The 16,491-nt window shown below is 42.2% G+C and overlaps 1 protein-coding gene across 1 annotated transcript in view; it reads right to left on the reverse strand.

The window, feature by feature from the left end:
* The window catches only part of LOC146871689 (pleckstrin homology domain-containing family A member 6-like), a 35,244-nt gene extending 19,065 nt beyond the window's left edge, over positions 1-16,179 (reverse strand). Inside the window, exons 1-5 of the mRNA XM_085599767.1 lie at positions 16,011-16,179; positions 14,603-14,683; positions 11,966-14,167; positions 10,807-10,918; positions 6,380-6,519 (exon numbers count right to left, since the gene is read on the reverse strand). Coding sequence (XP_085455893.1) covers positions 6,380-6,519; positions 10,807-10,918; positions 11,966-12,142 — 429 coding nt within the window. The 5' untranslated portion in view covers positions 12,143-14,167; positions 14,603-14,683; positions 16,011-16,179. The remainder of the gene's footprint in view (positions 1-6,379; positions 6,520-10,806; positions 10,919-11,965; positions 14,168-14,602; positions 14,684-16,010) is intronic.
* Positions 16,180-16,491: the final 312 nt, after the last annotated feature.

Here is a 16,491-nt window from a genome sequence, read left to right on the forward strand (position 1 = left end):
CTCTTAATCCTTCTGCTCCTACTTTTCATGCCTCAGGTGATGGCGTTGTATGGCCTCATCATCTGCCTATAAAAGTACCAGAAGTTTTTGTAGATACATTGACTGTGGATTTTCTATCGTTATTTGATTTTGATCTGCCTTTAAATAGAGCATGGTTACTTAAGTATTTCAAAGACATAGAGAGTCTAAAGTTAATCCAATCTAACGATATTGATTTAGTCTCCATATCAGGAACAGTTGCCGCGCCCTATGTCGGGGTAAAGTTCTATTCCAAACTTATAGTAAATCTTATATTGCAACAGGCGGAGAACTTCCAGTGTAGGGGAATTGATGTATTACCTGTTTTGTCTTCTGGAAGAGATAGTTTCCCTTATAATAGACTCTCTCAGCAGGGCACTGGCCAAGATGGTCCCCCTCCCTCATTTGATGATTTAAAGATTTGGGTTTCGAAAAGCACACGTTTGGTGACGCATGTAATGCCTGCCCCGTTAATTCAGAACACCCTCCCAATAGAACATAACCAGCTGTGGAATTGGCTGCCCGGTGCTTTGTCTAGTAAATCCATAGACAACCCCAAACTTTTTCAACATCTTTAGCAGTAATTTAAAAGTTCTCTCTCTGAACGCTGCCGGGATAAATAATAGTCCCGAGAAATTACAATACTTGTTCTCTCTGAACGCTAGTGTGATTTGCATCCAAGAGACTTGGTGTGCTAGTAGATTGTGTGCAGGGAGAGATTATTTTGTCCTTGAGGCAATGGCCTCTCCTTCGAAGAAAGGGCATGCAAAAGGGGGAATTGCGTGCCTTCTGTCCAATAGATTAAAGTGGAACTTCACCCATTATGCTGACCCAAGCAACCTCTTTCAGGCGGTGACCCTTTGTAGTCTAACCAGTATGGGAAAAAATAATCCTCTGGTAATAATAAACGCATACATCCCCCCAGATGAATGTTTTAATATTCTATTGAAGCAAGTCTTTTCGTACATTAAACAGATTAAAGAGTTAGAACCTCCCCCCTATGTGTTGTTAGTAGGTGATTTTAATTGTAAAGTTTCTAACTCTAGCTTAGAGCTATTTAGAAATAAATTTAAAGAAGAAGCCTATCTTATTCCTCAATCTCTCTTCCCTAATAAAATTAAAACTAATAAGAGAGGGAAGCTGTTGCTAGAAGAACTTTCAGCGGCGGAGGGGTTAATAGTGAACGGTAGGCTTCCCTCTGATGTCCCTGCAAAATATACTCATAGATCCTCCCAAAGTGAGTCAATTCTGAACTATGTAATCACCGACTATTGTATTTTCTCCTTAGTGAAGGATCTGGTGGTCTCTCCGACATCATTTAGTGACCACAATGTGATTACTATAAGCCTCTCATTACAACCTCCTAATTCCGATTCATGGTCCCTTAACAGTGATGTAGTTAACTTTCATAAGGACTCTGGAAGATGTTTTTGGAACTTTAAAGCCAAGAAGGGCCTGGAGTGTATTCTAGGTAAAACAATTCTAGAACTGAATGATTGGCAGGGTTCTGAAATAATTCACTTTGAGAATTTTATGAAGGAGGTCATCCATGTTGCCAAAAGGTCTAGCTCTTCTGTAAAAAAAGATTTATGTTTCTAGACCGATTACCCTCCTAAATAAGGAAATAAATAAATTAGTGCGGGAGCAATTTTTGCGTAGATCTATTGAAATAAATAATAAAATATACCTGTTAAAAAGAAGGAGAAGCAGAATTAGGAAGAAACTTAAAACAGAAAAAGAAGATTCACTCTGGATAAGTCTACGGGAGGCCGCAGTTCATGGCAAAGTTAGACAATTCTGGTCACTCACTGGGGAGGGTTGTGGAGTAAGAGTTAGCCCCCTCCCTATTCCCATTGCTGAATTGTCATGGGTCACTTTCATTTCCAACCTGTATGCTGGAAACGGCAAAAGGGTAGAATGTAAGGGGTCTACTAAAGAAGATGAGTTTTCTATTGACGCCCCTTCGGAGAAAACCATTGAAATGGCCATTAAGGACATGCATTCCTCTGGAGCAATGGGGCCTGATGAACTTCCTATATCGGTATTGAAGCAGGACCCTGTTTTATGGAGCAAGATTCTTTTTCCATTATTTAGATCTTGCTTCATTAGTAAAACTGTGCCCTCTTCTTGGAAGGGGAGCATATTGGTTCCATTATTCAAGAAGGGCGATAGGGATAAGCCAATGAATTATCGCCAGATAGCCCTTCTCGATGCCATTGGAAAAGTCTTTTCCAAATGTCTCCTATCGCTAATTACGGATTGAGTTTATGCGAATCAGATATTACCACTTGAACAAACCAGCTTCCGTAAGGGGCATGGTACATTGGATAACCTCACAGCCCTTCAGGTTATTTCGGACAAATATATAAGAGTTCGGGGAGGAGGAGTGTATGCGGCTTTTATTGATTTCTCCACAGCATTCGACAAAGTTGATCGTCCCTTGCTGTGGAGAAAGCTATCTGACTTGGGCATGCCCCCTCTTCTATTAGATCTGGTGCGGTCTTTACACACGGACACTTGGTGCCGAGTGTTACAAGGTGGAGAAAGGGGTTTATCGCTGGTTATTCCCTCCATTAATGGATTAAAACAGGGTTGTCTACTGGCCCCATTACTGTTCTCCCTGTACATTGCTGACCTTCCAGCTTCGCTTTCATCTTGTGTTGGCATAGCCCCGGTAGTGGGGGGGATCTTCTATTTCCTGCCTCCTATATGCAGACGACATCCTTATCCTAGATTTAACACCTAAGGGATTAGCTAATCGTCTGCAGGCTTTACATCTTTTTGCAGAGACCCACTACATGAGGATAAATGCCACAAAAAGCAAAATTATGTGCATTACAGGGAAGAAAAAATCTAAATCAGAGAATTTTGGTTGGTCAGTTGGTGGTCAGAAATTGGAGGTGGTTAAGACATATACCTTCTTAGGAAAAATAATTTCTGCCAACCTGAGCGAGAAGCCTCATATCGATAATAATTCCCGTAAAGCCCTGTCCCAAGGCAAAAGTCTGAGCGCCCTTTATTCCGCCACAGGGAGAAGACACTTTGCTTGTTTACTGGAGGTCTATAGGGCAAAAATTCCATCAACCCTCTTGTACGGAATGGAACTGGTTGACTTAAAGCACTGGGGTTTTCTACAAACGGTAGAAGGAAAATTATTAAGGTCTATAATTGCTCTCAACCCCGCCTGTTCTGTGGCTGCCTGTAGACTTGAATTTGGTCTCCGTAGTAGTTGGGTGCAGGGCCTGTCCGCTCTAGTATGATGGGTTGCCAGCCTGGCTAGAGGAGAAACGGGGACTTTGAGATCCCTTCTCAAGGGGGAATTGTTGGGTTGCTTAAGAGAGTACTCCCCAATTGTTAAGAACTTTAGAAAGGCTGTGGCACTTCTTGAATTGGAAGAGAGTACCCTTTTTACTATTTCCCCTTCCCAGCTAAAATCTCTTTTGAAACAGGCTTCTTGGGCTCTTTGCTTCACGTTGGACAAGAAGTCCATGCTAGTAAAGAGGGGAGGTGATCTCCTTGCAAACTCATACTCAATGAAGCTTGCCCAACCCTATGTCACCTGGAATCTACCACATGGTGTTCGGAGATTTTGGTTCCTCCTAAGGCAGGACTTGCTGCCCCTAAATACTCTTTTGGCAAAATGGCATGGGTCCTCTCCCACATGTAACTTTTGTAATATGTCTGCTCAGGATCGTTCTCATGTACTGTTTATATGTCCTGCATTGCGTCCACTTCGTTCGAAGTGGTTAAGATCAATATGCTTGCAATTGGGTATCCTCAATGTGAATTCTTTTTTGCAGGCCTTATATACTCCTCCAATGGAAATGTTTTGCTTCAATATTTTTAACTTTTTTAAAGGTTTTTTTAGCTGTTTATTGATGAAATATGGAGGTATGTGTCGCTGATTATTTTGTTAAGTGGAAAATGTTGTAGTTGTCATTTTTACTTTGAGAATGTGTATTTGTATATCTTGTTTTATGTGGACCTCTTCGGAGTGCCAAAACATAATAAAAATAAATACACAAGACTTTTATTAGAACAAATTATCTAAAAATGTATGATGCATCATACCTGTAATGTTACATGGCAAAAGTTACTAACACAAAAAAGACAAGACCTATATTCCATTGAATGAATGTCTCTCAATAAACAGCTTCAATCAAAAAATCATTTCAAGTATATTGCTTTGACAATAGAATTAATGTAAACACAACATTGCAAGATTAATTAAATTCAAATAAAGTCATAACAATAAAGAACATTAGTGTTTACATAATAATAAAAATCAATCATATATGAAACAAGCATTGGCATAGCCAATAGGTCATGCCTTTGGGACCTTATAAGTTTTTAGCCATGCAGCACATTGTTCTGGATGCTGGATGACAGACAGAAGGGAGTGGGCAGATAGCAGCCGTAAGAGCCAGAGCAGCGGGGTGGGGGGAGGAGGTGGAAAGTAAGGAGCAGCTGAGGGGAGGAAAAGGAAAAGGGCGAGAGAGGCACTGCCAGTGAAACCAGGAGAGAAAGCTACAGATTGGGGAAAGGAAACTGGCACAAAACCTCACCAGAAGGTGTAGAGAAGTGAAGAAAGGGCACATTAACCCCTTTGGAGCTCTGCTTTCAGCATATTTAACCCCATGCTCTCAAATACTTTACTGGAGCAGGCCCAGGTGAGTTGCAAGTATCAACAAACATTTCTGCATCAGGCACTTTAACCCCCCCTTAGCCACGTCACAGGGAGTGCGCCCTTCAGCAGGAAACTTACATAAACATACACGTTAGTGATTTATAACAGGAAAGTGTTATATTTTGAAAAAACATCAGGGCCACAGCAAAGCCGGTTTTGCTTACGAAAATCGGAAGTTATCTGCCTAAATCGGTCTAGTGACAAACACGGAACAGACACGTGCACAGAAACTGCTCTGGAGACAATTAGCAGCAAACAAAACAAGCAATGACTAGGAAGGGGAGGAGCGGTGGACACGGGGGAGGATGGGTGAAGTATCAGCGAAAGACAGCATGGGTGTGTACTATGCGTTCCACATAAATCAGGTCAAAACTATTATGTACTTAGTAAAATGGAAATCGTGTGTGTTCATCTGAGAAGTGATGAGGGAGGGACTCACTTGCATTCACTCATAAAACTTTATTACGAGCGCAAAAGAATTTGTGAATTGGGCCCATTGTGTCTAACTTTATAGGAATTGGTGTATTAAGTTACAATCGTGTGACTAAGTGGAACATAAAGGGCAATTATCTCCTATGTATCAGGAGCTCAATGGTGTAGCACTGACCTAAACATCCCTGTATGGAGCACCAGTGCTCGATTTTATGGCTGATGAGAGGTGCGTCATACCCCTAGTCACTCGCTATGCTAAGTCAGGGCCCTATAAAGTAGGTAGTTTAATTGTATAAACTAGATTTATTTATGGTATTACTTGGGCAAAAACAGAAAGTGGAGACACCCTAGCCTCCAGAAACAACAAAATGCAGTTTGTCTCATTTCTTACAACAGACACCTGAGGGGCTATCAAGCAACAACCCAATGTGCGCCACCTGATTAATATCAATCACCCTGCTATATGTAATATTGGACTGCCTTACAGCATTTTGGTGTTCAAGGCAAGCACATTTACCTTGTAGCAACATCCCTGTTCAAAAGATTTAGGCACTAGTCACTTCCCCTACCTGGAACACCCAAAGTAACACCACCTATGTATAGATATGACTGTCGTGACTGTAAAACCACTCAGTTTACAATAATGGCCTCACGCAGCACAGGACACTGCAGCAGCTTATCTCTAGGAAGCAAGAAAACCCCACAACTGATAGAGCAGCACAGGACGCTGGTGTAGTGTGTCCATGGGGAGCTGAAGCACCCTCTACCTGGGGAGCTGGAGCCACCTAGTGTGCTGAAGTAGCTTTTCCCCAGGAATTCAGTGAGAAATTCTTCAGCAAATGCCAAAGTCAAACAATTCATTTTTTGCTGAAATGAGCCCATCCTTGCAGTTAACAACATATTAAAATGAACATCTCAGTGAAAAACCAAAATGAAGATGCATCTGTAGGAGAAAATTCACTTACGCTAGAGTGCAACGTTAGCGGGTAATCCAGTGGTTATTGGGATTAACTACTCGCCAAAAAGTGCATCAACGCCTCGTGAGAGGTAGTAAGTACAACATACATCCAATGGATTTATGGCTCTTAAGCATTATACAAACGGCAATATAACACAATACAAACCCATTTTGTACATACATTTGGAGCCAACTATACTCTCATTACCATATACTAAAGTCCTGATGCCACTTAGTAGGAATTACAGCAAACGTTTACTCCTCTGTTGCGTAACCAGTCTCACCTCGTTGGCCATCTGCTTGGTGGGTGACCCCTGGGACCCAGAAATGAGGGAGAAAGGGCTCAAGGGGCTGGTGAGGCTCGCAGAGCTCAAAGGGCTGGCAGGACTGTTCGAACTGTAGGTACCCGAAGGGGCACAGGGCACTATTAAACAAGAAGACAAAGAACTTAATTAGAAAACCAAATTAAAAATGCACCATATTTTGCAACATAACAGATGTATCAACAATAGAAGGAATTAAAGACCCACTACGCTGTAAGATACGCATACACATTTTAAATGTGTAATATGATAACATGATTCGAAACTGCTTACAAAACTGTGAGACATTTTATTGGGGTCCCCGGACAGTCAGTGGAAACAGCGACGTATCCGAAGGGTGCTAGGGTTAATACTGGTGTCACAGGAACGCCAATAGTAATACACTCAGATTTGAGAACTATAATATTAATTTAAATGCCTCACACTGAGCGCCTATGCCATAAATTATATGGGGAATTCAGTTGCTACCATTATTCTAGTTTGACCCTTTATCCTATGTGAGTAGTAACTTTGTCAGCCGACACTTGCTCTAGGAGAAGGGATAACAAACTCAGATACAACATGATTGTGGAAATAAATCGCAATAACTTGAACTGAGAGTTATTACCAATGTTTTCCTGTAGAACAGTGTTATGATAATTGCCAACATCTTTGGGACAAGTCAGTTTACTACAAGACATGTAACCAGATGTCAGTCACTGGTGTACTGTAAAACTGCAATGTATCCAGTACTATATAATCTGTTTGCTCATTCGCCTAGTGTTTCTGGCTCCGGGTGCAAAGGTGGACAGCTCAGTGAGTTTGAGACCCTACTGCTGGGTTGCCAGCACAGGGCCAACACCCAATTAGACATGGGGTGCTCCCCAAGTCAAAGATTAGGGTTGGGGTGCCAAGGCCAGATTCAAGAGTTTAATTGTTTGGTTAAGGGGAGCTTCTAGTGTTTTTGTGGCAGGCAGGAAACAGTTCAGAATGTGGCATGTCTCACAAGCATTTAAATGTGTTCACTAAGAGAGAGAAACTGCTTGGGGAAGGGTGGAGTGTGATTGGGGAGAGAATTGCGAGAGCACACACTTTGGCCATCCCTAAAGGCAATGAAAATGGAGGAGCCTTTATCATAAAATGGCCTGGTGGGCTTAACGTTGTTCTGGATGTGAGGGCGCCCATGGGGCTAGCAGGCTCAGCAATCCACTGGACTCGAATGCTTGCCAAGTTCCAACTGGGAGCAGTGGTTTAGGGTGCAACCATGACTCTAAAAAACAATATCTCTTGTAGCGAAATATATGGAAATTCATACTATAATTTCTATGTAGCAGGGAAGCATTTGACACTAATGTTACTGTTATGTATCAGAGTATTAACATGCAACGAATTAGAAAAGCGAAAATATACATATAAGTGTGCAAACTCCCTCGGAAGTCTCATGAAGTACAAATTCATGATGCGAAAAAGTTCGTATTTATGCTACGCTCATTGGGCATGGATTCCAGAAAGTTAGCGATTACAAAGGATTGCTCTACTTGCAGTTTAGCATCTTCCTTCAATCGTGAGGGAGGATATTCTTGGCCTTATCTGCTTTTGCAGATTTTGCATGGTAGGATTCATAGGCCACTCCAGCAGAACTGGTCAAGGTGGTTCCATATGTAAGGAGTCAAACTGGTCCTGCCACAGAGCCTCAGTTTCCAGGTGACCGCCATAAGCACAGGAAGAAGGGGCAGCGTGGTTTTCACTATTTTCAGCAGAAATCTATTTCTCAACAATACATGGGAAGGAGATCCTCATCCCTGTCCCATTCACCAGCTAATTTCAGTCATGGGGCAGCAAGCCCAAAGCAAAGGACAATCTGGCTATCACATCCATCAGTGTCTTATGTAGTTGTGCACACAGTGTCCTAAAGGATACCCACCACCTTCCATAGAGTGCAGAGATCTACTATAAAAGAAGAACAAACAAACAACTCATATCAAAAGGTGGGTCCTGCAGTTATAGGGGAATGGATGGATGGGAGAGCTGATAGGGAGTCTCCTCACAGGGGTAAACATTAAAATGACTGTACCCTGAACATTAACTCCTTGTTGCCACCACCAGTAACCTCAAAGTCTGGTAAGAGGTGGCAGTGGCCATCCTCCAAATGGTTGGGGTACACCTTGGCTGCATCCTCATCCCACAGAAACAGTTCCTTCAGTTAGCACCTCTTATAGAAATGAAAATAATTCTGAGAAAGATAGGGCAAGGCGATGCAGCATTTCCAACCCGTTCAGGGGGCTTTTATCCCAACAGCGAGTTGTTGAGGGGACCCTGCCGTTTGATTCACCAAACACTTACACTAGAGATTCAAGATCCAAACCATCCTACCCTACCAGGCACAGTAGGGTTTAAAAAAAAACCCAGATTGCTGAGAAACCACTGGCTGCTGAGAAACCAAACACTGCCCCAACAAACCAAATGCTGCCCCAAGAAATTCGATCTTGGTTGAAGTTAGAAACAAAGGTTGAGGTAGCCTCCAATTAAGTAAACTCTAAAGCAATCGCATAGACACAGATTAGCATAATATAAAATCAAAATTGGAAACATTTTGAAAATATTTAATGTTTTTGTACAGTTTGCTTACTTAAGAAGCAGAAACGAGTTTTAAGACTAAGCATATCTACTATGAGGATACTGGGAGAGGAGGTAGCCTAATGGCTAGGGTGGTGGACCTCGAATCTCGGGAACCGGGTTCGAGTCTCGGCAATGACGCTGAACATCCTGTGATTCTGGGCAAATCATTTAATTTCCCCATGCCTAACAAATATGCATGAGTCCTCATGTAACGCACCTTGTGCTATGTAAAGCGCTCTGATACCCGATACCTTTGGGTCAAGTTCGCGCTATATAAAACTCCGGGAAAAAAGAAAGAAAAAATAAGTGTGCATCCATCGATTGTACTAACACTATTTCGCTGCTGCAATCCGGCAATTGGGATCATCAAGCTGAATTTCATTTGGTCTGGCTACGTACACGTAGCTGTGCTTTATGCACCTCATTGAAAGTTACAGTCATTTCTACTTATAACTCAGAATGCCACTTGTTTTACATTTCGCTCCAAAACACATCTCACCCCTGAAAATTATTCTACTCTGAGCAGCATAGTTAGTCTTTGGGACCAAAAGAAATTACCACATTGCCCTTATGCGGATCACCCTCTAATGGTTGTCAATTGAACAAGGGCTATCCACGAGACTGCCTGCATCACCCATAAAGCCCTGCACACCTCCACTCACCGTTACCTGGAGGACAAACTTAAGCTATCAGGTGGCTCCAGACCATTGCGGAATGCCAAAGCAATGATTCTTGAACGACCATCCTTTAAAAGAAAACAACTGATGGCACAGTCCTTCCGGGAAGCACAACCAGAATCTGGAATTCACTACCTCCAAATCTTCTCACTACTACTTTGCTGACGACTTTTAAAAGTGACCTGATAGCCATTCTCTTTCAACTCTACTTTAGCTGAAACACTGCAAGCCACTCTTGGCACAGACCAACAAAAATACCTCCACCTTTTTGCCGCTGTATACTATCTCAACCTTTTTCAGCCACATGTACATTTTTACTGTCTGTATACTACCTCAACCTTTTTACGGCTTTTGTACATTCTGTTTTATGTAATAATTAATTTTGTTATAATTGAAATCCTTTCTAATTATATATAGTTGTATTGTCTATCTTAAACCATCCATTAATTAAATATTTCCCCTGTAAAGCGCTCTAGCACCTTTAGGTAACATCCGCCCTATATAAATATGCATAAATAAATAAATACATAAATAAGAGTCCTGAGGTTATAGAGTCTGTGTCTACACCGTGATATTGCGAGCCCTACAGGTTCAGCAGATTCAGTGCAGAGCTTAGGAAAGATTTGCGACCAATGTCCATACAGCTGAAGCGAAGGAAAGAGGTGCTCATTGCCATACTGAGGTTAGTGCATGCTGCAGTACAACCAGCAGTACACATGATGTTTTGATAAAAAAACAGAATTGACAAGATTAGAATCCATACTGCTGAGGGGCACCGGACAATGCCTCCTCTGCCTGGCTACATAGGAAGGAGGCACACACTATTTTTCTGAAGGCCAGAGCAGAATGTGCATATCTTACCAACCCGAGCTACATAGTCTACCACTGCCCTGGTTTTTGTACAGACAGATGCTGGGATTCATTCACAAGGACCAGGATGTGGACAGAGCACATTTCTAGACCCTCACTGAGTCCTCCGGGACACCATGATGTACATTGCATTTACTGTCCATACTTAAACCAAAAAGGTTCTTGGATTATCTGAACAGGGAAGCCCAGTTCTGGCTCTCAGCCACACTGGACAGGTGATGTTTTAGGAATAAGCACACAGACCCCTGTGCTTGGCTATGTCTGTTCCACGTGAAGGGTTGTTCTTCCGGAGCCCCTCTATCACATCTTGGATCCGCCAGATTTCCTTCTGGATCTGCCCATTCAAGACTTCATTCTAGTGGGGAAGGAGAAAACAGATCAACACAGAATATGGACAAATGTGAGGGGAGGTGTGGAAGCAACCAACTGCAAATTAGGACAATGACCCACCGACACTATGCTACAGCAATGACCCGCATTCACTCGGGGGAACACCTACAACAATCATCAGTAGTCCTCAATTCAGAACTAAAACAGTGACCAACACTCACCAAAAGATAGAGATAAGAATGACTAGCATCAACCCGAGGCACAACTAAGGGCCTGATTTAGAGTTTGGAGGACAGAGTAAAGTCCATCAGGGCAATGGAGTAAATTACTCCACTACTCTGATGGACATCCGGTCTCCCAAATAGAAAGAGGCTGTCTGCTCCCCACCACCCAGACATCTCTTAACTTTGTCTGGACCCACCGTCTCAGCGGTTACTGTCAAAGTTCTAAGAGTTTCACAGATTGTTCTGTCAAACATGATGGATGGCCGGCAAACTTAAAGTTTTACTTTTTTTTTTTCAAAAGCAAACTGGGAGTTTGTTTTTTTAAGAAAGTAAAGTGAGGTCTCTTCCGTGGTGTGGGGGTAATTTTTTTGTTGTACTGTCCCGCAGCACGTGGATTTATCTGGTGGTGCTGGACAGATTATAAAAAATAAAAAGCTCCCATCCGACTGCCAACTCAAAATTGGGCAAATGGTTGTAAAACTAACTTCTGACATTGGAGGAGTATCTCGGTGACAGAGGTAGAGTAGGTTCAGTCATCGACATATTGTCGGTCCACTCACCTCTTCATCGGGCAGGTGGGCGGACTGAGTCTGGTGGACAGGGTACTCCGTTGCAGTTGCGATAGTACCATCTCTGACTACCTTTAAATCAGCCCCTAAATCAATGATCAGCACTCACCCTTGGAGTGGAGAGCTAAGATAACAAACCATGAGTCAGAGCTAAAACAGTGACAATCGCCCACCCAGGAAGAAGAGAATTATGGCAATAACCAGCACTCATATTAGAGATGAGCTACGACCATGACCAGTACCCATCCCTGCAGGCCACTGGAGAAAGCAGCAATTTACCTGGATGTATAAGTTCAGTTGCTCCCAGAGATCGTCATGCAGGGTGCAGACCTCATTCTCCAGGGTCTCGTACTCCTGGGTGCTCCTAGAAAATGCCTGCAAGAGAGGAACAATGAAGTACAGGGAAGTGGGAGAATAAATTGTACAGGCATGCCATGATAGCATAATTAAAAACATGAACGCACAGCATGACCATGTGTTTGCATTTCAGGTAGGTTTCTGGAGACTAACTCCCGATTAACTTGTGACTTTTTTTTATAAGTGATGTGCAATACAGAGCTCTAACAATATCTAAAGCTCTAAATATTCTGAATTCTAAACCCCGCTCATTAAGACAAGACTTCTACATTTACAATGAGGCTGCTCTTTAACCATTTTATATTTATAGAAACAAATGCTAAAACAATACAATTTAATTGTAGATGAATTAGGATTTTGGACATTCTTTTCCAATTGAAAAACAAACTACTCTATAAGGAACCTCTTTGTTTTTCATATGTATTGCCCAGGTTCACAGAATTTTTCACCCCCTCCAATTTTCTCTTCTGTTCTTTACCACTCGAGCAAACAAAAAAGACCACAATTATGAGTTCTATATTTGTGCATTATTTCAGTCTCTTTAATGCCACTATGGAATACCTTTACCTGCAGATGCTACCAACTCGGTCAAAGAGATTTGCAAAAGATAGGTACTCTTTCCTACAAAATACACTTAGCAGATTTTTTCCTACTCTACACCCGTGTTTAGTCTGCATTGTCTCATTTACTGCAGGTCTCACACACCTTACCTATCAATGGTCTCTTTCTGGCTCCTTTATTGACATCTGTCTCTTCTAAACTCAAATAGCTCTAAGCCACTTTTGTCCTCTGAGCATCCACAAATTCTTACTCTCCAGCAGTGATCATATAGTCTCGCAACCATAAGAATTGTAATGCCTTAGTGTGGACCACTAGAAAAGGGACCATTAGGGCATTTTGTGCCAAAAGAGTCGACTTTTGGTCACAAAATTACTTTGTGGGCAGATATAATTTACATCGAACTTCACTTCAGTTTTCACAGTTCCGGTAGTCCTCTGTTGCAGTTAAAGAACACCTCCCTTTATTTAATAATGTGATTAAAGCTTTATCTGAAGTCAATTTTTCATTTGATTTTCTGCTGAGCTGTGAGGGATCTCAAGTGTGATCTATTTTGACCAAAGAGAAGAAAAACAAAAAATTCAGGATGTTTTGCTCCTCAGCACTCACCTCCCTCTCCATCACTTCCATCACTTCCCTTACTAAGCCCGAACATATGCATTATCACGTCCTGGATCAACACTGTTTCGCTTCTTACTCTATCGCTCTTCTACAACTTTGCTAAGGAGAGCGAGTGCGTGAAGGCTTAAGCTCCTTAGAGTCGGGAGTTCAAATACTTTTGGTTGAAAGCATGTGCGCTAAAAGCGTGGCTCATGTGTGTGAAGACTGCAGAGTGTGTGTGATGACTGCTGGCCAGAGAAGTAAGCGTTTGAAGGATATGGGAAAGAGAATTTAGAGGTTACCATTGAGAGGAGTGAATGCACAAAGGAATACAATCAAAGCTAATAGGTGAAAGCCACTAGTTTCAAGTCTTACAGAAAAGAAGCAAAATTCTTATGGTTGTGCACAAAAAAGTCTCCTTTTTCAATATAATTATATCATATATAATTCCCTATAGTGGACCGCTGCACAAAACTAATCTTTACTACAGGGAAAAGAGCAAAACGTAAGTATTGTCTCATCATGGGCTCTCATCTTGGGCCCTCCTGTCCTGTTCATTTAATGAGGACCCTCCGCCATCCTCCAGGTTCCCTGTTGAGGTTACTGACAGGGTCGATCCAGGCACTGGGCCAGCATGGTAAGGGCCCCATCAGTGTTCCTTTTTAACTTTGCCTGAATTAGTACTCTTACAACACATCCACTGGTTCACTTCAATCTAGTAGAGGGCACACTTCACCCTAGTGTTCTCTCCTACAAAGTCCATCTTGGGGTTCTCTCCTGTACAGTGAGTGCACCATCCCGCCACAGACTCCAGACCCTTGTCGCCTGGGACAGCTCCACCCGAATGTTGATCAGCTGGTTCTGCAGTGAGTCTTTCTTGTGCAGGACCTTCTCAGGAAAAGCCGGTTGACTTCCAAACATCTCCAGCTCCTGATGAGTGGCCATTACGGCACTTTCTAAGCTTTCCTGGGAAGGTAGAACAGATTATCATTAACTATTAGATTGGAAGATGGCCCGATGGGCAGAAGAGAAACTGGAGTACTAGACTCTCCAGCACAAGGTGCAATGGACGCTCTGAAGACCACTGATTTATTTAAAAAAGGATATTTGGCTGATAGAGCTGAGCTACAAGTAAACATGTGCCAGGACTACCTTTGAAAGGACAGGTAGGGGAAGGAGATGCAGCTTGGTGTCAGGCAACACCAGCTATGGTATTTCCTCTCACAGACTTTCCAGCCCATGAAAGATGAGCCTGACATATGTTTGACTCTAATCTGGCTCTACCGCCCTCTAGAGGCAATCCTAACTGCAACTGCATACACAAAGCTACACCCCAGGTACATTTGTCTCCCACTTTTTGAACACCATGCAGTGCTTCAATGCTTGCAATCACATGCTTACCTTCTCAGCGCGGAGTTGCTGGACCAGCCTATCCTGCTCTCGTACCACTTTGTGCTGCTCACAGAGCTTTCCCAGCAATTTCTGTCCAAACAAAGCATTAAGCATATGACACCTTTGATTTTTAAACGTTATCAAACAGAAGAGGCAGCCATACACGAGAACACTTCTGAGCACGGTTTTCTTGAAATGCAGAAGACCACACAGTTGGTAGAGAGCTTGCACCTCCCTAGTGACCTACTGATTTCGTTATGAACTGATGCAAAAAAAAGTGCTTTCTTATAGGGTTGGGGAAAGTCTTGTTGTCAGATATCAAGCTGTCCTGTTGCATAGGTCATCTAAACCCATATTTTTCCTTACCTTTTGATACCTGTAGTTTTAGCTTCGGGATGGAAAATGCAAAACTAAGTATTGGAATAAGAGTGTTTTCTTTATGATAACAGGGATGTGGTTAGGTAGAGCATCTCACTGCTGAGAAAGGGTTGCAATATCTAAATTTCACCCATGTGGAACTCTCTCTTAGAGGCACAGAGTTCCACCAGTTAACACAGAATGGCCTACAAGCCAGCAACAGTTGTCTCGCATGTGGTGAGTCCTGAACTATTCTCTGAAGATGAATGGCAGAGGTGAATGCCCTAGATTTTACTCTGGAGTGTGCAGATGGGAATCACAATGCACGCCTTGGTTCCGCTTTCAGCAGGACATGTGTGCCTTCCATATTCAGAAGGGAAGATCTACATACACCTGAAATGGGACAACTTAAAATCTCTACTGGACAAGAGCAGACAACAAAACACGTCCTTTAAAGTGTTGCTGATTTCTGAATGCTTAACTGAGTGGATGAAATAAAAGGAACACGAATGAGTGGCAGGTGTTTTCAGTGTTGGAGAGACGTTTCATACAGAAATATATCAAAAAAGATGCTCAGTGCCTATACTGTAAGCAGAATATGTAATCACAGTCTCTCAAAAAGGTACACAAGTATGTTAGCAGTAGTTCTATTTCCTTTGGTATTCAATGATACTTAGATGCTTTTATTCAATTTTATCTGTTAATATGACACCAGGGTGTAAAAGTGCCAGCACCCGTGAATAAGATTGTTTTATTCTTTTTTTAACTTTTCTACTAACTTTTGTATTTTTTAACCTTTACAATAGAGATTTCTTACTAACCTAAGTCATTCTGTGCATATGTTGCCCCTGGACACATTGTTCTTTTCTTAGGCTCATGGTCACTGCACCCGCCAGACATCCAAATGAACACAAGGTGAGCAGAAAGGACCCACTGGTCAAGTATACTCTGGGCACACACTTTTTGTTAAGCTGGCAAGCCCTCAGGAGCATACCCTACACTAGTAGACATCATCCGGTTGTGAAAAGATGGCGTTGGCATGCAGTGAAAGTACACTTACATCAGTCTCGTCCCCATTCCTCTTGTAGGCCTGCAGAGCTTCTCGGTATGGATCTGGATATGGAGAAACCTAGAAATAAAGAAGCACACAATACTGAGACATGTTATGACTGTTGAGGGGGCTGCCTGACTCCCAGCTCTAACTCCTGTAGCTGTTCTAGGTATACTATGGAGGGGTTGAAAACTAGTGCTACTCGCACAGACACACACCATAAAAAGACTGTCATCTGGTTGAATGCCCATGGAAAAGGAAAGTGAGGAGATGAGGGAGATCATGGAAATGTTACAAAATATTAAAAGAGCTGATGGACATGTTATTAAAATGATTGGGGTTAATGAAACTGCCAAATTAAACAAAAAGATTATTATTTTATTTATTTTAACAATTCATGGTTCTGATTAAATGCTAATTATGCATCAGCATACGCTAAGGAGTTTCATTGTATTTTTATTTTGCTCATTTCCAAAATGCATTCAACCGT

This window comes from Triturus cristatus, chromosome 1_1, assembly GCF_964204655.1.
Source record: "Triturus cristatus chromosome 1_1, aTriCri1.1, whole genome shotgun sequence".
In the NCBI taxonomy this organism is placed as follows: domain Eukaryota; kingdom Metazoa; phylum Chordata; class Amphibia; order Caudata; family Salamandridae; genus Triturus; species Triturus cristatus.